The 24,700-nt window shown below is 39.9% G+C and overlaps 1 protein-coding gene across 1 annotated transcript in view; it reads left to right on the forward strand.

Moving 5' to 3' along the window:
- Nucleotides 1–24,700, forward strand: part of DYNC2H1 (dynein cytoplasmic 2 heavy chain 1) — a 393,773-nt gene that overhangs the window by 68,030 nt on the left and 301,043 nt on the right. The window contains exons 43-50 of the mRNA XM_084624374.1: nt 4,761–5,007; nt 6,109–6,260; nt 6,845–6,989; nt 9,065–9,167; nt 12,438–12,605; nt 12,714–12,844; nt 14,918–15,166; nt 16,602–16,710. Coding sequence (XP_084480500.1) covers nt 4,761–5,007; nt 6,109–6,260; nt 6,845–6,989; nt 9,065–9,167; nt 12,438–12,605; nt 12,714–12,844; nt 14,918–15,166; nt 16,602–16,710 — 1,304 coding nt within the window. The remainder of the gene's footprint in view (nt 1–4,760; nt 5,008–6,108; nt 6,261–6,844; nt 6,990–9,064; nt 9,168–12,437; nt 12,606–12,713; nt 12,845–14,917; nt 15,167–16,601; nt 16,711–24,700) is intronic.

Raw genomic sequence — 24,700 nt, forward strand, 5'->3', positions numbered from 1 at the left:
TGGTGTAGAGAAAGTAGATAAGGAAGTGTTGTTTACTCCTTCTCATAACACAAGAACTAAGGTTCACCAAATGAAATGAATAGGCAGCGGGTTTAAAACAATAAAAGGAAGTATTTCTTCACACAACGCACAGTCAACCTGTGGAACTCCTTGCCAGAGGATGTTGTGAAGGCCAAGACCATAACAGGGTTCAAAAAAGAACTAGATAACTTCATGGATGATAGGTCCATCAATGGCTATTAACAAGGATGGGCAGGAATGGTGTCCCTAGCTTCTGTTTGCCAGAAGCTGGGAATGAGCGACAGGAGATGGATCGGTTATCTGTTCTGTTCATTCCCTCTGGGTCACCTGGCACTGGCCATTATCAGAAGACAGGATACTGGGCTAGATGGACCTTTGTTCTGACCCAGTAGGGCCGTTCTTATGTTCTTATTCCCTCCTCAGGGTCTTCCAATTCCCCAAGGTTTACTAGGCTTTCGGGTCACTCTGCAATGATCAACCAGGATCCCTGTTTGCTGGGCCAGCCTGTTCATTAATCACTTGCCAAAAAAATGGCCAGTGCTGGTCTCCCATTATGGGATACTCCAGTTTCTCCACCAGTGGTACAGCTGTCACGTTGGTACATGTCCCCACAGTCAGCTGTAAACATTGGCTAGGATAGGTTTTCACTTTGCCATGTATACACTGTAGATGGAATCAGCCTTTTGAGGGTGTTGTCATCTCTTGTGAAGGAGACTTGGACCACCGTCTGACTACAGACAGAGTCCAAGTCCTTGAACTCTTTTCCCTTGGACCAGCACGAGCACCATCAACTTGGGAAATGGTGTTTTCCATGAATGGGTTTCTGCAGTCCAGCCCTGGGCATAATTACATTCCTTAAGAGAGCGTTTTTTCTTTTGTGTGTTCTGTGTGGCCACAGGAGCAGCAAGTCACTTGGCTGGCACTGACGGTATCTTTCCTAGTTGGGGGCGTACTCAGCTGTGGAGTAGTGGCTGACCCCTGTTCTGCAGGTCCGACTTCAGTTGCTTGAGATGCTTGGTAGTCCGACTGGCAGTGTCACTGACATGAGTTTCCTCAGAAATGTCCAAATTGTCCAAGATGGCTGACTGTTTATAATTCTTAGACTTCTCCAGGTCTAGGTTGTGGTAGGCCATCTGTGGCAGACCCATCAAGTATGGAGCCAAATCAAAGCCTACTCCACCAGGAGATTAGTGCTCTGCTCTCAAAGTTAATTAAAAAGGCGTTAGGGTATTGTCTGTCCCCATCTTGGTTAACTTCATGGGTATTGGTGGGGGATCCACTTTGACAGAAGGCTGCCCTTGTGGTGATCGTAAGGTCAGCACTATCTGTTGTATCATCTCCTTGTGGAACTCCTGCTGGTAGGTCATCAACTCCCTCAGCAGCTGTTGCTGCTGTTGCATTGTTTGAACTTGCTAGTGGGTGGTTTACTGCTGCAGCAATTGTTGCTGAAACTGCTGTTGCTGAGTGCTTGCTGCTGCTGCATATCAGCTAGCCATTCACACCACCACTCAGATTCCATAAGAACATAAGAATGACCATACTGGGTAAGACCAACGGTCCACCTTGCTGGGTATCCTATTTCTGCCAGTGGCCAGTGCCAGATGCTTCAGAGGGAATGAACAGAACAGGGCAATTTTGAGTGATCTATCTCCTGTTATCTAGTCTCATCTATTGGCAGCTGAAGGTTTAGGGACACATGGAGCATAGGGTTGCATCCCTGGCTATCTTGGCTAATAGCCATTGATGGACCTGTCCTCCATGAATTTATCTAATTCTTTTTTTAACCCAGTTATACTTTAGAACTTCACAGCATCCCATGACAATGACTGTGCATTGTGTGAAGAAGTACTACCTTTTGTTTGTTTTAAACCTGACCTGCTGCCTATTAATTTCACCAGATGACACCCAGTTCTTGTGTTATGTGAAGGGGTAAATAACACTTTCTAATTCATTTTCTCTGCACCATTCACAATTTAATAGATCTTTATCATATCCCCCCATACTCATCTATTTTCTAAGATGAAGAGTCTAGTCTTCTTAATTTCTCCTCACATGGAAGCTGTTCCATATCCTAATAATTTTCTTTGTCATTCTTTGCACCATTTCCAATTCTATTATATCTTTTTTGAGATGAGGTGACCAGAACTCCATGCAGCATTCAAGGTATGGGCGTATCATGGATTTATATAGTGGCATTATGATATTTTCTGTCTTATTATCGATCCCTTTTCTAATGATTCCTAACATTCTGTTGGCTTTTTTGACTGTTACTGGACATTGAGTAGAAGTTCTCAGAGAACTCTCCACAATGAATTGAGTTGTAACAGCTAATTTAGACCCCATCATTTTGTATGTATAGTTGGAATTAAGGTTTCAGAGTAGCAGCCATGTTAGTCTGTATTCACAAAAAGAAAAGGAGTACTTGTGGCACCTTAGAGACTAACCAATTTATTTGAGCATAAGCTTTCGTGAGCTACAGCTCACTTCATCGGATGCATAAAGTGGAAAATACAGTGAGGAGATTTATATAAACACAGACCATGAAAAAATACACATTGTAAGGAGAGTGATCACTTAAGATGAGCTATTACCAGCAGGAGAGTGGGGTGGGGGGAGAGAAAACCTTTTCAAGTGATAATCAAGGTGGGCCATTTCCAGCACATTTCCAGGAGTTAACAAGAATGTCTGAGGAACGGGGATAGGTGGGGAATAAACAAGAGGAAATAGTTTTACTTTGTATAATGACTCAACCACTTCCAGTCTCTATTCAAGCCTAAGTTAATTGTATCCAATTTACAAATTAATTCCAATTCAGCAGTCTCTCGTTGGAGTCTGTTTTCGAAGTTTTTTTGTTGAAGAATAGTCACTTTGAGATCAGAAATCGGGTGACCAGAGAGATTGAAGTGTTCTCCGACTGGTTTATGAATGTTATAATTCTTGACATCTGATTTGTATCCATTTATTCTTATATGTAGAGACTGTCCAGTTTGCCCAATGTATATGGCAGAGAGGCATTGCTGGCACATGATGGCATATATCACATTGGTAGTTTTCCTACCAATGCTATTCCTACCTACATGCCTCCAGCTTTCACCCAGACCACACCACACGATCCATTGTCTACAGCCAAGCTCTACGATACAACCACATTTACTCCAACCCCCCAGACAGAGACAAACACCTACAATATCTCTATCAAGCATTCTTACAACTACAATACCCACCTGCTGAAGTGATGAAACAGAGTGACAGAGCCAGAAGAGTACCCAGAAGTCACCTACTACAGGACAGGCCCAACAAAGAAAATAACAGAACGCCACTAGCCATCACCTTCAGCCCCCAACTAAAACCTCTCCAATGCATTATCAAGGATCTACAACCTATCCTGAAGGATGACCCATCACTCTCACAAATCTTGGGAGGCAGGCCAGTCCTTGCTTACAGACAGCCCGCCAACCTGAAGTAAATACTCACCAGCAACCACACACCACACAACAGAACCACTAACCCAGGAATCTATCCTTGCAACAAACCCCGTTGCCAACTGTGCCCACATATCTATTCAGGGGACACCATCATAGGGCCTAATCACATCAGCCATACTATCAGAGGCTCATTCACCTGCACATCTACCAATGTGATATATGCCATCATGTGCCAGCAATGCCTCTCTGCCATGTACATTGGTCAAACTGGACAGTCTCTACGTAAAAGAATAAATGGACACAAATCAGTTGTCAAGAATTATAACATTCATAAACCAGTCAGAGAACACTTCAATCTCTCTGGTCACTCGATTTCTGATCTAAAAGTGACTATTCTTCAACAAAAAAGCTTCGAAAACAGACTCCAACAAGAGACTGCTGAATTGGAATTAATTTGCAAATTGGATACAATTAACTTAGGCTTGAATAGAGACTGGGAGTGGTTGAGTCATTACACAAAGTAAAACTATTTCCCCTTAAAGAAAAGGAGGACTTGTGGCACCTTAGAGACTAACCAATTTATTTGAGCATAAGCTTTCGTGAGCTACAGCTCACTTCATCTGATGCATAAAAGTGGAAAATGCAGTGAGGATGTTATTATACATTATAATGTATAATGTAAAGTCTCTAAGGTGCCACAAGTACTCCTTTTCTTTTTGCGAATACAGACTAACATGGCTGTTACTCTGAAACCTGACATAATAATAATAATAATAATAATTAATGGTAATAAGTGTGAACCCAGGTTTTTTTTCCTGTGTCTCTGTTGATTTGCAAATAGATTATATTCTTTTTTTTACTGGTTTCTTCTCAACAATCTAATGATATTTCCACTGTTTAAAATTCAGTCACAAAAGAAAAAGATATTCAGCTTTCCTTTTTCTTCTCTTTATCCTCATGTGCATAGTCTCTGATCCTGCAATGTATACTGCAAGAGAGGACTACTGAATTTTTGCAGAGCCCTATTGACTTCCATTGTCTATGTGTTGTAAATAGCAGGTTTGGGGCCATATTTCATTGCTCACCAACTAGCTAGTTCTTATACAAATCTGTATAAGTACTTTTCTGGAACTTCATAAATGTGAAATGATACAATTTGATTTTATAATCAAGAATATTTAGTTCAACAAAACGGATTCAGTACATTATATGTAGTACATTAAACAGTGTGCTGGCAGTTTTAAAGGTGTTTAAATTGCTTTTTAAAAATTTCTGTGTATATAAAATATATATTTATGTATTTTATTTTGTTAGAATGTTGCTTCGTTATGCCTTTTCCCAACTCCGATCTACTCAGATTGCTACAGTTCACTGCAGTGCACAAACTACATCTCGACATCTTCTCCAAAAGTTAAATCAGACTTGCATGGTAATCAGTACAAATACTGGGAGAGTATACAGACCGAAAGACTGTGAAAGGCTGGTTTTATACTTGAAGGAAATCAACCTGCCCAAACCTGATAAATGGGGAACCAGCACTCTAGTGGCTTTCCTGCAACAGGTGAACATATATGGCTTTGATAATAATTATCTTCAGAATTATAGACTAGAAATGATTTATTATGATTCAGTAAATACATATTAGAGTCCTATTTCAAATCATTTGATATACAGGCAGAGTACTGTATTTTGAATTGAAAGCCTTACAATATGCTGGTGATTGTAATAGTTAACATCTTACATGTTTATTATCATTATATTTATGTGTAGTGTGATAGCATATAGAGTTGCCGTATCGAGGTCCCATTTATGCTAGGTACTATACACACATGTAATCAAAAGACAGTCTCTGTCCCCAAAAGCTTATAGTGGTTAACAGAGTAAGTTTATGGGGTTGCATAATTATTCTCTCCTCAGAGATTGGAAATTGAAATGTAATGCTTACAGTATTTTAAAAATAACTTTTTCCTCATTTTTACATTCTGTCCATCATGCATTCTTTCTCCTTCTCCAAATTCCTTCTTAAAACCCACTTCCCCACCTCCCCCCCAAAAATCATTTGTGTTGTATGTTGATTTTTAACAATGAATTTACTACATTCTTCCTTTTACTGAATATTTCCCCCTTTGGTTTAATTTTCTCTTACATTGCAAGCTATCTGGGACAAAGACTGTGGGCTAAGGGCTGCCCTAACTTACTTCAGCTGCTCCTGGTCTCTAAGGGACCACACAGGAGCTAAGAATTGGCAGAGTGAAGCTCCAGTATGCCCCTGACATGCCCTTTATTCTGGTTGACAGGGAGGTTAGGGAAGGAACCAAGTCTTTTGGCTTTACTTTAGCTCAGAGCTACCTCCCTCCAGGAGGAATTGTCAGCTGTCCCGTTACACCTGGATTCCAGCTCCTTTGTGCTGTTGGGTCACAGAGAAGATTCTGGCCTGATTTATGATTTTATAAAGCACCATGTTAATTTTTGTTTATAGTGCTGCATAGTTGCTTAAGAGTAATTTTTAGACACTTTTGTGGAAAATGTTAGTGATGGGTATATTGTTGGTATTTAACAAATAATAGCAACCAGAGACTCAACATTAATCTATTGTTTTCATTAGGTACCTTGCTATTTTTCATTTAATTTTACTAAAATATTTTGTTTTGTTATATTAAAGATTCTGACATACCAGGGATTTTACGATGAAAATCTTGAATGGGTTGGTTTAGAAAATATCCAAATTGTGGCATCCATGTCTGCTGGGGGAACATTAGGAAGGCATAAACTTACATCCAGATTTACTTCTGTTGTTCGTCTTTGTGCAATTGAGTAAGTGTCTGCAAGAACCTACCTGACTTTGAGATCTCAGATTCAGTTTGCAGGTCTGCTTGCCTCTGCCTGTCCTTCTTGATGTGAGACTTTTGAAAACAAGGAATGTGATTTTTGTCTGGCAAGTCAAGCCTCTAATCTTTCCTAATAATGTAGAATCTTCACATAGTATCATTGTTGCTACCTCTCAGTGTTTAAAACCAGTTAAAGAGCAATATATAATTATTTTAATTCACCTTGTTGTGCCGAAGTATCTGAAATAAGTTTTAAAGTAGAATTACTTTGCTTCTAGTAGGTTACAGCTTTACAGCCTTATTTTAAAGTGCTGGTTGGTTAGTGGATTAAATACTTTGTGAGGAAGGGTTTGTAAGTTGGAAGATATTTAAAGATACACATAGAAAGTCTTTGAGGGTTGCATATTCAGATAAAACCAAAATGCATTTAAGTTACTGCTGGACTGTAAGGCTCTATTTTATTGAAGGTTCAGAGTAAATTATAGTTATAAATCTAAAACCATTTTTGGTATGGAAATTAAGAATGTTGGTACATCACAATTTCCTTGGACTCTATTTTTTTCCCTCTAGCTATCCAGAAAGAGACCAACTGCAAACAATTTATAGTGCATATTTAGAGCCTGTGCTTCACAAAAACCTAAAGAATCACTCTGTTTGGGGTTCCTTACCAAAAATACATCAGCTGGCAGGATCAATGGTTCAAGTATATGAGCAGGTATAGTGCTTTGATTTCTTTTTTGGGAAATGGAGGTGAAAAACTGAAAAGCAGCCGTGTCTTTTAATCTCTGGCTTTGGACAGTAACAATAGATTATACAATGTTTTACCATATTTAAAATCTAAAAGCAAGTTATTTTTTATGTTGATCTCAGAATTAAAGTGAAGGGTATATGCATGTGGTTATGGACATGAAAGGATGGTCCAGTGGTTAGGGCCCTAATCTAGGATTTGTGAGACTTGGGTTCAATTCCCTGCTGCACCACAAACTTCCTGTGTGTGCTTGGACAAGTAATTTATGGACTCAAAGACTTTAAGGCCAGAAGGGACCATCATGATCATCTGGTCTAATCTCCTGTACATTGCAGGCCATGGAACCTCATCAACCCACTCCTATAATAGACCCATAACCTCTGGCTGTGTTACTGAAGTCCTCAAATCAGGATTTAAAGATTTCAAGTTCTGGAGAATATACTGTTTACACTAGTAAATGGTGGATTCAGCCTCCATACCCCATCTGTAAAATGAGGATAACTCTACTTCACACTGAAGATCGCAAGTTGCTCAGATACTATGCTATTGTATGATGATGGGGGCCATACATAGGACTAAGTATTCCAAGTAGTGTGCATATAAAACATGACATTGAGACACACAAATACATTTTTAACTTCCCACTCAAAATTTTAGGGTCCTAGCCAAGAATATAATCACGTTAAGCATTTAAACATAGTCTCACTGGATTTAGTAGGACTAATTACACGGATTGGGACCCAGGTGCTTTACTCACGTGTAGGTAGAATGATCACATCCTTAAAAACAGATGGAGCATGGGCACAGCCTCCAACTAGTCACATAATTCAAATCTTCAAAGAAATGTGTGCAAGTGTCATTCTGGTCAGGCAAGGTTATAGATGTTTGAAAATCTTGATTAAGGAAACTTAGGTTAGCCAAAAGTTTTCCATTAGTGGAAGGCTGAATCTTTATGATGATAAAAGGTTGTGGTGGAGGTAGAGCCAAGTTTGCAGAATTTAATAACTAGGCCGTTTCCCACCGTGCAGAGAATTGTATTACATATAAACCATTTCAGACCCCAATTGGCAGGTTTAATAGAACAGACATACTAAAGAAACACTACCTGTGTATTGAATAGTAACAATATTTCTATCCTTTTGAGACTCTACACATTTTGAACATCAATAGCTTACATATAATAGTCTAAGGAGAATCAGATCAAAATATTTGTTATCCTTTTGGTAAACACCTGCAGTCTCATGCCTTGCATGCTTTTCATATGGCCTATTCTTTATCTGTATATTTTATGAGATATTAGTATAAATCTGTGTAGATAATTGTCTCATCGTCAAAGAGAGGTATGCAGTTACTCCATGAGTTAAATACCATGTGTTTTCAGATATCAATAAATAGTTAATATTTCCATTATCAGTCAGCCAAATTATGATATGCATTGTTGTTAATTTATTTTATTCATTATACCTTACATTTGTATAGCATCTTCTATCCAGAAATACACCTTGGCCCTAGACAAATCATGTACCATACATAAGCAACACTACACAAATACAGTCATATTTAATACATGTGATTAGTCTGACCACAGGTTATTTGAAAGCATGTGTTGTATACATATCAAATGTGTTTGGGATGTCCTCCTAACCTTGGACAGGCCTTTCACCCTCTTGGTCTATTAAGAATTTGGACAAAATTCTTCTCCTGGTGCCAAACTAAAAAATCAACCCAGTTATAGATGTTTTAGACTGGTAGAGAGATTGCTCCAATGAAAGAAATAGGGAACTAATTTTTCCAATATAACCTTTTTCTCAGAAATATTATAGAATAAATATTTTAGAAATGAGATATTTTGCTTTTTTGGTCTGAAAGCAAAATGTAAACAATCCAAGATGTGTATTTTTCAGATGAATTAACAAAACGTATAAACCTGTACACGTGAAGAAAATTTACTTGGTGAAAGCATAGAAAATTGTTGAACTAAATTGTCAAGAAATCTTTGAAATTAAAATATAAATTGTGTTGTGAATAACTTATGTTTTCAGGTACGAGCAAAATTCACAGTTGATGATCATAGTCATTACCTCTTTACACCATACATTCTTACTCAGTGGGTTCTTGGCTTATTCCGATATGATTTAACAGGAGGTGAGTTACCCTGATTTGTTCCAAAAGAGAAAACATTTTTAGAATACCCAAATATTTTGTGATGTGTTTCTTATTATTGACCTATCCTGCAAACTCTCCATATGCTAAACCCCATTGAAATCTGGAAAGTTTGCAGAATGGGCTCTAATGTCAGTTGAAAAACAAAAGTTCCATTCCATGAAAAGTTATGTTGTTGTTTTTAATTTTGAAAAATAGTGTGAGATTTTTAAAATATAGGTGGGAACTATCCTGAGTTTAAAAAAGATAAATACGCCTGGGCTGTTCACTTCAGTCATTTTGATTATGAAATCCGTGGACTCCACTTTCTGCAGTTGATCTGGTTTTTGGTGAGGATATCTCATGTATTCTGCATTCACAGGGTATGTCTACACTGCGAAGTAAGCACAGTTAAAAAACACCTTAGTAGAGGCTCAAATTAAATGTATACCCCAAATTAAAAAACATAGTAGAGGACCAAATCAGGCCACCATGGCTAAACAACAAAGTAAAAGTAGTGGTTAGAGGCAAAAAGGTGTCCTTTAAAAATTGGACGTTAAACTCTACTGAGGAAAATAGGAAGAAGCATATATAGTAGCAAGTCAAGTGTAAAAGTATAATTAGACAGGCCAAAAAAGAATTTGAAGAGCAACGAGCCAAAGGCTAAAAAACTAAGAGCCCCCCCGCAAAAAAAATTCTTTTAAAGTACATCAGAAGCAGGAAGCTTACCAGTGGACCACTGGATGATTGAGGTGCTAAAGGAGCACTCAAGGAAGATAAGGCTTTGCAGAGACGCTAAATGAATTCTTATGCATTGGTCTTCACTGCTGAGGATGTGAGGGAGATACCCATACCTGAGCTATTCTTTCTAGGTGACAAATCTGAGGAACTGACCCAGCTTGAGTGGTCAGTAGAGGAGATTTTGGAACAAATTGATAAATTAAATAGTAATAAGTCACCAGAACCAGATGGTATTCACCCAAGAGTTCTGAAGGAATTCAGATATTAAATTGCAGAACTACTACTGCGGTATATAACCTATCCTTTAAATCCACTTCTTTACCAGATGACTGGAGGATAGCTAATGTGACACCAATTTTAAAAAGGCTCCAGAGGTGATCCTGACAATTACAGGCTGGGAAGCCAAACTTCAGTGCCAGGCAAATTGGTTGAAACTGTAGTAAAGAACAAAATTATCTGACACAACAGATGAACAAAGTTTGTTGGGAAAGGCTCAATACGGCTTTACTAAAGGGAAGTCATGTCTCACCAATCTATTAGAATTCTTGCCAACAACCATGTGAGAAAGGTGATCCAGTGAATATAGTGTACTTGACTTTCAGAAAGCCTTTGAAGGGTCTCTCACCAAAAACTCTTAAGCAAAGTAAGGAATCATGAGGTAAGAGGGAAGGTCCTCTCATGGATCAGTAACTGGTTAAAAGACAGGAAACAAAGAAAGGAGTAAATGGTAATTTTTCAGAATGGAGAGAGGTAAATAGGGATCTATAGTGGGACCAGTGCTGTGTAACGTTTTCATAAATGATCTGAAAAAAGGGGTAAACATTGAGTTGGCAAAATTTGCAGATGGTACAAAATTACTCAAGATAGTTGAGACCAAAGCAGACTGCAAAGAGTTAAAAAGGGATCTCACTAGGCTGGGTGAGTGGGCAACAAAATGGCACATAGAAAAGGAGTACTTGTGGCACCTTAGAGACTAACCAATTTATTTGAGCATAAGCTTTCGTGAGCTACATCGGTTGCATCTGATGAAGTGAACTGTAGCTCACGAAAGCTTATGCTCAAATAAATTGGTTAGTCTCTAAGGTGCCACAAGTACTCCTTTTCTTTTTGCGAATACAGACTAACATGGCTGTTACTCTGAAACCTGTCAAAATGGCACATAAAATTCAATATTGATAGATGCAAATTGGAAAATATAATCCCAACTATATGTACAAAATGATGGGATCTAAATTAGCTGTTAATACTCAAGAAAGAGATCTTGGAGTCACTGTGGATAGTTCTCTGAAAACATGCGCTCAGTGTGCAGGGGCAGATAAAAAAGCCAACAGTGTTAGGAACCATTAGGAAAGGGATAGAGAATAAGACAGAAACTATCATCATGCCACTATGTAAATCCATGTTACGCCCACACCTTGAATACTGCATGCAGGTCTGGTCATCCCATCTCAAAAAAGATATATTAGAATGGGAAAAGGTACAGAGAAGGACAACAAAAATGATTAAGGGTATGGAACATCTTTCATATGGGGAGAGATTAAAAAGACTGGTACTTTTTGTCTTAGAAAAGAGATGAGTAAGAGGGAATATGATACAGGTCTAAAAAATTATGAATGGTGTAGAGAAAGTGAATAGGGAAGTGTTATGTACTCCTTTGCATAACACAAAACCAGGGGACACCCAATGAAATTAATAGGCAGCGGATTTAAAACAAACAAAAGGGAGTACTTTTTCACACAATGCACAGCCAACCTGTGGAACTTGTTACCAGGGGATGTTGTGAAGGTCAAAAGAATAACGGAATTCAAAAATAATTAGATAAGTTCCTGGAGGATAGGTCCATCAATGGCTATTAGCTAAGATGGTCGGGGATGCAACCCCATGCTCTGGGTGTCCTTAGCCTCCGATTGCCAGAAGCTGGGAGTGGATGATGGGATGGATCACTCGATGACTGCCTCTTCTGTTCATTCCCTCTGAAGCATCTGGCATGGGCCACTGTCGGAAGGCAAGATACTGGGTTAGATGAACCATTGATCTGATCCAGTATAGCCATTCTTATGTTCTTGGTGTGTTCTTTATTACCAGTCCCTTTCTGTTCCCCTTTTAAAACTGGATACACAGTTTTTTAAATAGGATTATATTTTAAGAGCATAGTATTTTATTATTTTTATTACAATATATTTGTTTTTATTCTGTGTTCAGCATCTTGAGCACACTGAACAATTATTAAACAATAGTGTACTCTGCAGAAAACTTGTTTTTAAAGTATGTATTTCTCTATGTGCTTGTATAATTTTATCTTGTCTGTACCCATAAGATTTAAAAAATTATTTGATAATGCTTGTTTTTTCTTTTATATCTTGCCTCTTGATGTGTTCGTGCTGGTATGTAATCTGATTTACTCTTTTTCAATTTGACTGTATTTTGAAATGCAAAATTTCAAATCTTTGAAATTGTATTCTATCTATCTATCTATCCTTTGTTGGGTCATCAGCACACACACATATATATATATGTATATATACTTTGCAGGGTCATCAACACACACACTAGATTACGTTTTGGAAATTGTTGCTTATGAAGCCCGTCGCCTCTTCCGTGACAAGATTGTTGGTGCTAAAGAACTCCTCATATTTGATAATATTTTAATGAAAGTGTTTCAAGGGGACTGGGGTTCAGACATCCTGGAGAATATGGCAGGTAATAACACATAAAATGTATTAAATCAGATTTGTTTAAATACCTGATAATATGCTTTAACACTTGAGAATGTAGACTCCTATCACAGTTATGGTTATATTTTCACAGATAGCTTCTATGTAACATGGGGAGCTCGTCATGAGGTGGGAGCATTCAGAGCACCAGAGCAGGCATTACCACCTCATGGGAAGCCACTTGGCAAATTAACTTCAGAAGACCTAAAAGATGTTATCAAAAAGGTGCGTCAAGAATAAGGAGTAATAACAAAAGAAAATACTTTCAAAAGTCTATAGTTATGTTTGTACATTGTTTAAAGTAACCAGAACTGTGTTGTCAGACATTTTTCTTTTGGTTAGAATAATACATGTAATTTGTATTCTAAAAGGGAGATACAGTTATTTTAGAAACAGAAGTTGGCATGCTTTTAAGCAATAAAGGACAAATCCAGAACCTGTGGAGAAAGGGGCACTGTGCTGGCTCTGAATTGGTCTGACTGATTTTGGGGATAGTCAGGCCATAGTGGAAGGAAGCATGGCAGGGTTCCACGCTTACTTGAGTAGTAGGGCCTGGGGATGGGAAACTCATGTAAATCAACTCCCCACAACTCCAAGTAGTCCTCAGTAGCTCTTTCTCCTTTACTCTGCCCATGTGGGGCACATGGAGGATAGTGGGTAGGGACAAGGTTTGGTGGTCTTAGAACTCTGGGAGTTTCTTTGTCATGTGTGTAGTGTTCCATGACTGCACAGCAGTGCTGAATTTCAAAGCTGTGGCCAGCTCAGTACTGTGAAGTATGATAGGGCCAGAATTTAGTCCTAAAACCTGAGGTCAGATTGGGTTGGGTAGGTGACCACTCTAGCTGTTGTAATGTATAGGAGCTTAAAGGCTGTTCTAAGTTATGCCATTGGCCAATTTGGTCCCTGATCAGGGCCAAAGATCAGATGATGGAGATAAGGGAGAAAATCTGTGTCCTGTTCTGTTTAATATCTTCATCAATGATTTAGATAATGGCATAGACAGTACACTTATAAAGTTTGCAGATGATACCAAGCTGGGAGGGGTTGCAGGTGCTTTGGAGGACATGATTAAAATTCAAAATGATCTGGACAAACTGGAGAAATGGTCTGAAATAAATAGGATGAAATTCAATAAGGACAAATGCAAAGTACTCTGCTTAGGAAGGGAAAATCAGTTGCACACATACAAAATGGGAAATGACTGTCTAGGAAGGAGTACTGCGGAAAGGGATCTGGGGGTCATAGCGGACCACAAGCTAACTATGAGTCAACAGTGTAACGCTGTTGCAAAAAGAAGCGAATATCATTCTGGGATATATTAGCAGAAGTGTTGTAAGTAAGGCATGAGAAGTAATTCTTCTGCTCTACTCCATGCTGATTAGGCCTCAACTGGAGTATTGTGTCCAGTTCTGGGGCCACATTTCAGGAAGGACGTGAACAAATTGGAGACAGTCCAGAGAAGAGCGACAAAAATGATTACAGGTCTAGAAAACATGACCTATGAGGGAAGCTTGAAAAAACTGGGTTTGTTTAGTCTGGAAAAGAGAAGACTGAGGGGGGACAAGATAACAGTTTTCAAGTACATAAACGGTTGTTATAAGGAGGAGGGAGAAAAATTGTTTTTCTTAACCTCTAAGGATAGGACAAGAAGCAATGGGCTTAAATTACAGCAAGGGCGGTTTAGGTTGGACATTAGGAAAAACTCCCTAACTGTCAGGGTGGTTAAGCACTGGAAAAAATTGCCTAGGGAGGTTGTGGAACCTCCATCATTGGAGCTTTTTAAGAGCAGGTTAGACAAACACCTGTCAGGGATGGTCTAGATAATACTTAGTTCTGTTATGAGTGCAGGGGACTGGACTAGATGACCTCTCAAGGTCCCTTCCAGTCCTATGATTCTATGTCTAAAAAAAGGTGGCTTTGAGCACAGTTTGGCTGGACCTGTCGCTGTGGCCTATTATGTATTTTAAATTCATCCCTTGGTATGTTCTTTTGTTTGTGTTTCAATATATTTTAGTCTGTAAGCATTACTCCAGGGTATACCATATTTGGGTCTGTGCTTGGGTTTGAGTGACTTCTTTATTAGGACTCTGAAGTCTGTCCACTGCTGGAACAGGGACAGCAAGGTAGCAAAATTCTATTGCATTAAATAGTTCAGTTTGTAAAGAACATCAGTGTCATGTCTTAAGTTTTCTGACCCTCAGTTTCTTAACTTTTTAAAATGTTGGACATTATTGCATTCTATAGTTACACTTGCATTTATCATTAACGCAAATATTAATTTATCTCATTTTTATATAGGGTATCATTCATTATGGACGAGATAACAAGGAGATAGAGATTTTACTTTTCCAAGAAGTTCTTGATTATGTGTCCAGGATAGACAGAGTGCTGAGTTTTCCTGGAGGATCACTTCTTTTAGCAGGACGTAGTGGTGTGGGTCGTCGGACAGTTACCTCTTTAGTTAGTCACATGCATGGATCTATTCTGATTACTCCCAAAATTTCCAGAGGTTATGAACTGAAGCAGTTCAAAAATGATCTTAAACAGGTGTGTCACTCACAGTCTTCTGTTTTACAGTTATTTAAATTAAGTTTGTGTGGGAAAAAAATTGAATAGTTAAGGGAACTTTAAAAGACACAAAATAAAAATGTTTCCTGCAGGTCTGACTTTCAGAAGAGTTGAGCACCCATTTAGGAACTTAAATGAAGTAGCCAAATTTTCAAAAGAGCTCAGCAGTCAGTAGTTCCTGTTGTTCTCAGGGAGAGCAGCAAGGTCCTCAGCTTTTTTGAAAATCTGGCCCCAGTTGTGATGCTAATCACATTATAAAATCTTTCCTTATGAATTTTATTTTTGACAGTTATATATATTATTAGTATCAGTGCCTCATTGTATGAGGGCTTGCTTTCACTACTGGGGTAAGTCGACCTAAGTTACACTACTCCAGCTATGTGAATAACGTAGCTGGAGTCAACATAGCTTAGGTAGATTTGTGGTGTCTTCATTGTGCTGCGTCGATAGGAGACACTCTCTCTGTTTGACTTACCTTACTCTTCTCTGGGAACTGGAGTACCAGAGTCGACCAGAGAGTGCTCTGTCATCGATTTAGCGGGGCTTCACTAGACCTGCTAAATCAACACCTGCTGCAGCAGCGTTGAGCACCCTGCCCCCTGCAGTGAAGACAAGCCCTTAGGCACTGTAAAGACCCAGATACAGTCTTCTGCTCAGGTCCAGATCTTGAAAGCTGTTCTGTGTGTATGGACACCTGCACTTACATAGAGCCGCACTGATTTCTTTAGGGTTCTCTTCAAGTGCAGGGGTCTGCTTCTACGGAGTAATTTATACGATCAGAATCTGATTTGAAAGTTTTTTCTCAAGAATCACATCCCCCATTGCTGAAAATATATATTTAAAATTCTGTTCCATCTTTTTGTTTTTATTAGCATGTGAATTTGTAGGTTTGTTTGAGGGTATTCTGTTTTAGTATGGACCATGTGAGCTCAGTACAATATGCTTTATCAAGCAAAAATCTAGTGATTTACAAAGATATACACATTAAATTAAAACAGACAACAAAACTTTTAGGGTCAAAATTCCCAAAGTGGCCTCCAAAATTGCACGAAATTCCAAGAAAACTCCATGATATCGTGCACACAACAAAGGGAGCACCAACTGCATCGTTTTGTGGGTACAGTTTGAGGTCATATTTGGAAAAATTGGTCCTTAATGTCATGTAAGCATCAAAGTATTTATGTTAATTATTTTCTAATTAGAAATCAGTTCTTCCATATAGACTGTTCCTTATCTTTATATTTGACAAATGATCAAAATCAAAATCTGTTGAGAATATACAAATGTAGTAATACAGAACGTGTGTGTGGGGGAATAGATAAATATATAAAATAAATTTAAGGATTTATTATTCTATTATAAAAGAATGTACACATTCTGTTCAATTAGATTAAAATTACTTCCCTACTATTAGGTGATGCAGCTTGCTGGTATCGAAGCACAGCAGGTTGTATTGCTGCTCGAAGACTATCAGTTTGTCCACTCCACATTCCTTGAGATGGTCAACAGTCTATTGTCATCAGGTGAGATGAGTACAAAAAGCTTAAGGTTCCCCATGACCCTCCCTTAATTCAGTGCACAGGGTGGGCATACAATAAGGCAGAATTGACATTGCATTGGCAACCATATAACTGCCATTTCCTGGTTTTGCAACCTAAATAACTTTCTTTTAAAGAAGTTTTTGTAGGTATAAATATCCTATATTATGTTTTCTGCTGCAGTGTTTCTTTCCTAATTCATCACAAATGGATAATGCCTCTTACTTACAGAATTCAAAAACAGTCCATTGTTGCTGAGGGCTCCAGGACTAAGCCCCACCTTTGGACACAAACCACCAGAATCTCTGCCTCTAGGGGAAACAAATTACGTTTCAGCTTCTCCTGACCACTTTGTTTTATTCATTTACATGTAGCAGCAACTTCATTTCAATATCTAGCTTTGCTCTCCTGAGCTGAGGAATCACTGGAGCACTGAGGAACTAACATCTCGAGCACTTTTCAACTGAGCTCTCTCTGCCCCTCACCACAGCAGCAGAGAAGCCCTCCAAGCATAAAGCCAAGTCCAAGAGATGCTATACACAACTTTTCTGAAGCCTTCTACCACAAGCCATTGTTCTTTGCTCTGGCAGGGCATTGGGCTCTCATTTGGCAACACATATGGTGAGCCTTATCTCCCTTCCCAAAGCCATTACTTCATGGTAGAAAAGCTTAACCAGGGGCATGATGATTCCCAAGGATAGAGGATCCCTTCACAGCCTATTCAGGAGTAAGATTTTGCAAAGTCCAGAGGCTTGAGATTCTCAAAAGAGAAAAGCAAACATCCCATTTGTAAGAAAGTAATTTGAATTGTTAATGTGTAAGTGGCATAAAAAACTGGGTTTAAACCCTTTCTCCTTTTCCTTCCCACTCTGAGGGAGTGTTTGCTGGGACTTTTATCCTATGCAGAAGCTGTCTCTCAGTGCTATGTGTGACGCTTACTACCTTTACCACACCTTGCAGCATATCTGGGCAAACACCGAGAAGCCGGTTATTTCTCAGTCCCCTCTGTGTGAGACAGTTTTCACAGTGGGGTGTTCCTTGTCTCCATGGCAACTAGAGGGAGACCAGATCTTTGCTCTGTGGATTTAGGGCCATCCCACAGGGAAAACTCTTCAGAATTCTCTGCTTCTAAATGGCATACCTGGCAGACTTCTGATCTCCCTCTGTAGAAGGGCTTTCACATGGAACTAGGGTTACATTTTTCAAAGTCTTCGTTTCTCTCCCCTGGGCACAGATCCTCTATTCCCACAGCTTCCAGACTAATCAATAACCACAACATAGAAAATACCCACAAGGTGGTTGATATTTTACAGACCTAACAGGCAGAGTTGCGCTGCCTGTTAATGGGGCTTTATTAGATCCTTCCATAATCCTGTGGCAGACTTCAGCTAGCCTCACACTGATGGCAGAAAGAACTGACAGACGCTATAAGTTCCCCTCTCTGGGTTATGAGTAGTTCTATTCACATCCCAGTGTAGACGGGGTGTGAATGATCATGCCAGGAACGCTTTCGCACCACACCAAAAGAAAAAGAAGGTAGAAAAACATACTCTACTTCATGTCTACAGATGCACATTTTCAACCACCCCAGCCACTTCTATCTAAATATGACTGTTCACTCAATGAGTGAATTTGTGGACAAGCTCCCAGAAGATATGAAGAATGAATTTAAGACTTTCTTGTCTGAAGGGCATCTTGTAGCTAGCTCTAATTTTCAGGTCACTTTGTAGTTAGGGTAAGGGCTATAGTGGTCACCCTGAGGAGAGCTTTGTGGCATCAGAACTCTGACGTACCTATGGAAGTTGAACAGACTATTGAGGATCTGCCCTTTGAGGGATGAAATCTTTTTTTGCATAAGAAAGAAGGGCACTGCGTTTCCTCAGCTCCCTGAAGGAAGCAATACAAGCTGCAGCAACAACCCTGGCAAAGTTACTATGAACCTAGATGGCCTAACCCTTCCAAAAAAATCATGTCTCTGAGGAAAAGGCATATCTCTTATGCCTCTTCTAAACAATAGCCATTAGTTTCTAAACAATCCACTTGACTGTCCATTTGTAAGCAACATTCCAGCTATGCTAGACCTACCCTCTTTCCCCCCAATTTCCTTGGAGCTTGGGAGTCCATCATCTCAGATCAGTGGGTTCTAAGCACCGTGCAAGTGGGTTATACAATCCAGTTTCAGTCTATACTTTGCCTCCTTTCACCTTCCCCATCCCTTTTCAAGGACTCCTCTCATGAGTTTGCACCTAAGCAAGAAGAGCAGGTTCTTCATTTAGAACCTATCAAGAAAGTTCCCCTTCATCCCCAGGAAAAGGGGTTTTATTTTCACTACTTCCTCATTCCCAAAAGAAGGCGGAGGGGGAAGGAGGTCTGAGGTAGAAGTTAAATTTAATCAGAAAGATCAAGTTCTGCATGGTCTCCCTGGCAGCAACCATCCCATCTCTATATCGCAGCGACTGATATGCTGCTCTTGGTATCTAGGATGCCTGCATTCATGTGGCAATCCACCTGAACCACAGAAAATATCTGAGATTTCTAGTTGTGGACCACTATTACCAATACATTGTCCTCCCTTTCAACCGTCGTCTTCCCCAGAGGTGTTTACCAAATGCATTGCAGTAGTAGTGACTCACCTCAAGAGGGCCGGCATCCAGTTGTTCCTCTACCTGGATGACTGATTGGTCTGCGGTTGTTCTAGGCATCAAGTGGAGATCAGTATGCAGCAGATTCACTCCTTATTTGCTCAGATGGGCCTAGTAATCACAGAATCACAGAAATGTAGGGCTGGAAGGGATCTCGAGAGGTCATCAAGTCCAGCCTCCTGCACTGTGGCAGGACCAAGTAAACCTAGACCATCAGGTGTTAGTCCAACCTATTCTTAAAACCCTCCAATCATGGGGGTTTCACAACCTCCCTTGGAAGCCTATTGCAGAGTTTAACTACCTTTACAATTTAATTACAAATTTTTTCCTAATATCTAAACTAAATTTCCCTTGCTGCAGATTAAGTCCATTATCTCTTGTCCTACCTTCAGTGGACATAGAGAACAATTGAACATGCAGCTCTTTACATCAGCACTTAACAATGGTCATGGAGGGTGAGAGAAATGATCAGGCAGGTACAGCCAATGCCATGGGAGGCTCAGACCAGCTGGAGAGTCCTTGCATTACAGTCTGGTTGGGATTTCCCAAGGGTTTGTCTACATGGCGATTTAGTGGGCAGCAAGCCAAGGTGTGAAGTGACAGCACACCAGCTTGTTGCTCCCTCAGTTGCCTTGTGGACCCTATTAAGTACATCAAAGCACACTAGGAAGGTTTTAGTATGTGGAAGCAGGGTCCTTATTGTGCACTAAGTCACTGTGTAGACAAGCCTCAAGACTTTAAAACTGGACATCTCCATGTTTTACTGGTGGCCAGCAGAATTTTCAAAGTGTGATAAAAGTATGTTTTAAGCACCTGCCTAGCATCAATGTCAGGAATGTCAAAATGTTTCAAATCAGTTTTTTTTCTGAATCTTCTATTCCATGAAAAAAATTAGATATTTTCTCTTTCTGTCCCAATTCAGGTCAAAAACAAATTCTTACACTGCAGAGTTTTTCACAGGATGGACATTCCAATAGGGTTCCTGCCCTAACCCTGTTTCACGTTAAACCTGTTAATACCTTTTGTATATTGAGTATTTCTAATGTATCATCTTCTTCTTATCATTATTTGTATTACACTAGCTCCTAGAGGCCACAGCTGAGATCAGGGCCTAGCTATGCCATTCACTGCACACATACATTGTAAAAGACAGTCCTCTGACCCAGTGAGTTAACACTCTATGAAGACAAGACATATAGAAGAAGGATTATTATCCCCGTTGTCCAGAGAGAGGCACAGACGGACTACGTGACATAGTCACACAGGGAGTCTATAGCACAGCAAGGACTTGAGCCAGATTTGATACCCACACCTTCATTTTTAATGAAGGGGGATGTAATTGTTACCCTGAGCTTGCAAGACTCTTCATGCTTGTTATAAGACCTAATAGTAATGAGGAGAATCTTTTCCCTTTCAGGGTCCCACTTCGTTACCCTAGCAACAGACAATTTTTCATATAAGGGGGATGTAATTGTTACCCTGAGCTTGCAAGACTCTTCATGCTTGTTATAAGACCTAATAGTAATGAGGAGAATCTTTTCCCTTTCAGGGTCCCACTTCGTTACCCTAGCAACAGACAATTTTTCATATAAGGGGGATGTAATTGTTACCCTGAGCTTGCAAGACTCTTCATGCTTGTTATAAGACCTAATAGTAATGAGGAGAATCTTTTCCCTTTCAGGGTCCCACTTCGTTACCCTAGCAACAGACAATTTTTCATATAAGGGGGATGTAATTGTTACCCTGAGCTTGCAAGACTCTTCATGCTTGTTATAAGACCTAATAGTAATGAGGAGAATCTTTTCCCTTTCAGGGTCCCACTTCGTTACCCTAGCAACAGACAATTTTTCATATAAGGGGGATGTAATTGTTACCCTGAGCTTGCAAGACTCTTCATGCTTGTTATAAGACCTAATAGTAATGAGGAGAATCTTTTCCCTTTCAGGGTCCCACTTCGTTACCCTAGCAACAGACAGTTTTTCTCCCCAGATAGTGTATTCCTCAAGGAAGGGGAATCAGTCTTCGTTTCCCAATTTGTCCTTCTCCTCAAGGGTCTGATCCAAAGCCAAGGGCCATCACTGGGAACCTTTCCATTGACCTCCCTGGTCTTCAGAAGAGGTTCTAATAGAAGATCCTAAAATCCCCCAGCTCTGCCAGCACCATTCTAGCTGTTATCATCATCATCACAGCAGCATCAGGTGTCTCCACTATCATGTAGGGTCTCTTTATTACTCTCATTCCAGGAGCATATTTCCAACTCTTTATCGTCTTTTATTTGTTCCACTCAGTGTTTGAAATCAGAAGATCTGCTTCTTCATTATGATGATTATTTTTAATAAGCTCTTGTGCCCTCTCTGAATGAAGCAGCAAATGCGTAGAAGGGCACATCAATTTCTATATAGGTTCTATTTAGATTTAGATTTAGAGCCTACCTCATTAGCAATAATTAAAAGTTGCCACTTGCCCTCCCAGTAGATCACATTTCAAGTCAGGGATGTTTCTTTAAAAAAAAGAACAACTAATCCTACACACCTCAAATTCCTTAAGCAATCAGGCAGTGGGAAGGAAAAGACAGAGGAGCCTTACAGGGAGATGACAGGTTTGTCCTTGGAATTTAACATTTTCAGAAAGGCAAAAAGAGAAAATTTAAAAAAATAATAAGAGTAGCCTAATGGGCTCACTTGTTACAGCATTACCCTGAGATTTAGGAGATTTCCATTCAATAAACAGAGACAAGTCGATTTTCATACCTGTTCAAAGAATCAAGTTCATTAGGGCAGTACTTGATTCTTGAACTGCAACTGATTATCAGTCCCAGGACAGAGTTCAGACTATCCTAGACCTTTGCTACAGTCTACAATCTAACTCCAACACAAAAGTGAGGTCTTGTTTCAGGCTTGTTAAGATGCATGGTATCCTGCACTTATGTGATTTGATATGCCAGGCTTTGCCTCAGATGCATACAAGGATGGCTGAAGCCTGTGTATTGTTCAACCAGACATCCCCGGACATGCTAATTCATGTATCTGCCAGGGTTGTTTCCTCACTGAACTGGAGTAGGACTCTGACAAATGTTTGCAGGGGTGTGCCCTGCTCCACTCCTCTTCCATCCATGACTTTGACTACAGACGCTTCCAGCTCCGGGTGGGGAACCCATCTGTAGGAGCTACAGACATAGGCTCCATTATTGAAGAGAGAGTCATTGCTCCCTATCAATACAATTGAGCTCCGAGCTATACACAAGGTTTGTCAAGCCTTCCTTTCTCATATCAAAGGTCAGACCATCCAAGTACTCACTGACAACATGACGGCAGTGTTTTATGTAAACAGGGAGGCGGGTTTCTAGATCCATGGTGTTGTGTTGCAAGGTTATCAACCTATGGATTTTTTGTATCTAGATCAAAATCACTGTAACAGCTTCTCATCTTCAAGGATCATAGAATGTCCTAGAAAACCATCTTAGCAGGACCTTTCAGGAAGATTATAGGTGGTCGTTGAAGGAGAGCATAGTCAGACTCATTTTCAGCATATGCGGTATTTCTACCATAAACTTGTTTAGAACATGACAGAACAGAAAATGTCACCAGTTCTGTTCCAGAGCAGGTCACAGTCCAGGTTGCCTCACAGATGCAGTCCTCTTTCCAGGGGGTTCACTTCTGACTTATGGTTTTCCTCCAAAACCACTCATTCCCAAGGTCATCCTCAAACTGAAGCAAGATTGGGCAAAGAGGATTCAGATAGCTGTGGCTTGGCTGACGCAACACTGGTTCTCTGACTTGCACAGTCTGTCTGTTTAGCTATCTATAACTGCTCAGCTTCCTGCAGAGACCTACTGGTTCTTCACTATGGTTAAAGTCCTTCACCCAATTCTTAACAGCCTTCACCTGATAGCTTGGCTGTTGACTGGCTGGACAATACAGAAAAGGGCTGTTCTTTAGCTGCTCAAAATATTCTGTTAAACAGCCGGAAACCATCTACTAAAAATACTGTATAAATGGAAGTGTTTTTTTGTTTAGGGCACAGGATCATAACTTCTTCCCCACAGCATACAAAGATACAGGACATCTTAGATCAAGTACTTCATTTTAAGGATTTGGAGCTTTTTATTAGCTTGCTAAAATTACATTTTGCTGCTATCTCAGTTCATCCAAGGATGATTGGTGTTCTTTAAACCTAAAGTGGTTGGGTTCTTTAAAGGGATAAATAGAATCTGTCCCCGCATCAAATGGCAGGTTTCTCTTTGAGACTTGAATCTTGTATTGTCAGCTTTATTGGGACCTCCATTTGAGCCTCCAGCAACCTGCTATGTGACCCAGCAGTCAGCAAAGGTTCCTTTCTTTGAGGCTAGTACTCCTGCAAATAGAGTAGGTAAGCTGCAGGATCTAATGGTAGGTCCACAAACACAGTATTCTTTAAAGATGGAGTCTCCATGAGTCCACGTTTAGAATTTATTCCTAAAGTGGTGTCCAGCTTCCACATTAACCAGACTATCCATTTGCATACCTATTTTCCTAAGCTGCATACACATAAGGATGAGGAAAGGCTCCACTATGGCCTTTCTTTATATATAGATAAGACCAAATCCTTTAGATCTTCTCCACATTTATTTGTATCCTATGGAGACAGGATGAAAGGATAGGTGGTTTTAGTTCAGAGACAGTCTCACTGTGTAACCTTGTGTATAAGTTAAGGGATAGTGAACATGTTACCTCCTTCAGAAGTGTTAGCTCATTCCACCAGGGCTCAAGCAACTTCTTTGCCTTTTTGAGAGGTGTGCCTAAAGAATACATCTGCAAATGTGACCTGGTCATTAGTGCATATTTTTGCCAAGCATTATGCAGTTACCACAGCCTCCAGAGCTGACTCGAACTTTGGGAGAACAGTCCTTCACTCTGTTTTCAATCAGACTCCTGGCCCCACCACCATAATGTACATCTTGGCCCTTGCGAGACACCTAAGTGGAATAGATATATCTGAGTATTCAAAGACAAAAGGATGGTTACTTGGAGATGCATTGCACATCTATTCCATGACTCTCCCTCCCTCTCCTCTGCTTTGGAGTCTATTCCAACATGATTCGGATGTGAAGGAATTGAAGAGGGGCTGGGATGGCTCTGCAGTGTATCTCCTCACCTGGAGGCGAAACGAGGTGCAGGATGCATGCTCCATCCTGGCAGGTGCTTCTACACAGCACTCTCTGGCTTGAGTGCACTGGTCACATTTACACCTAAGTGGAATAGATTAGTGCAAGACACCTTGAAGAACAACAGTTGTAATGCAGGTAAGAAACTTGTTTAGAGATCCAAAATCCTTTCTGCCCAAGGTAAGTTCTT

Source organism: Lepidochelys olivacea, assembly GCF_965140295.1.
Source record: "Lepidochelys olivacea isolate rLepOli2 genome assembly, chromosome: 1".
Lineage (NCBI taxonomy): Eukaryota > Metazoa > Chordata > Testudines > Cheloniidae > Lepidochelys > Lepidochelys olivacea.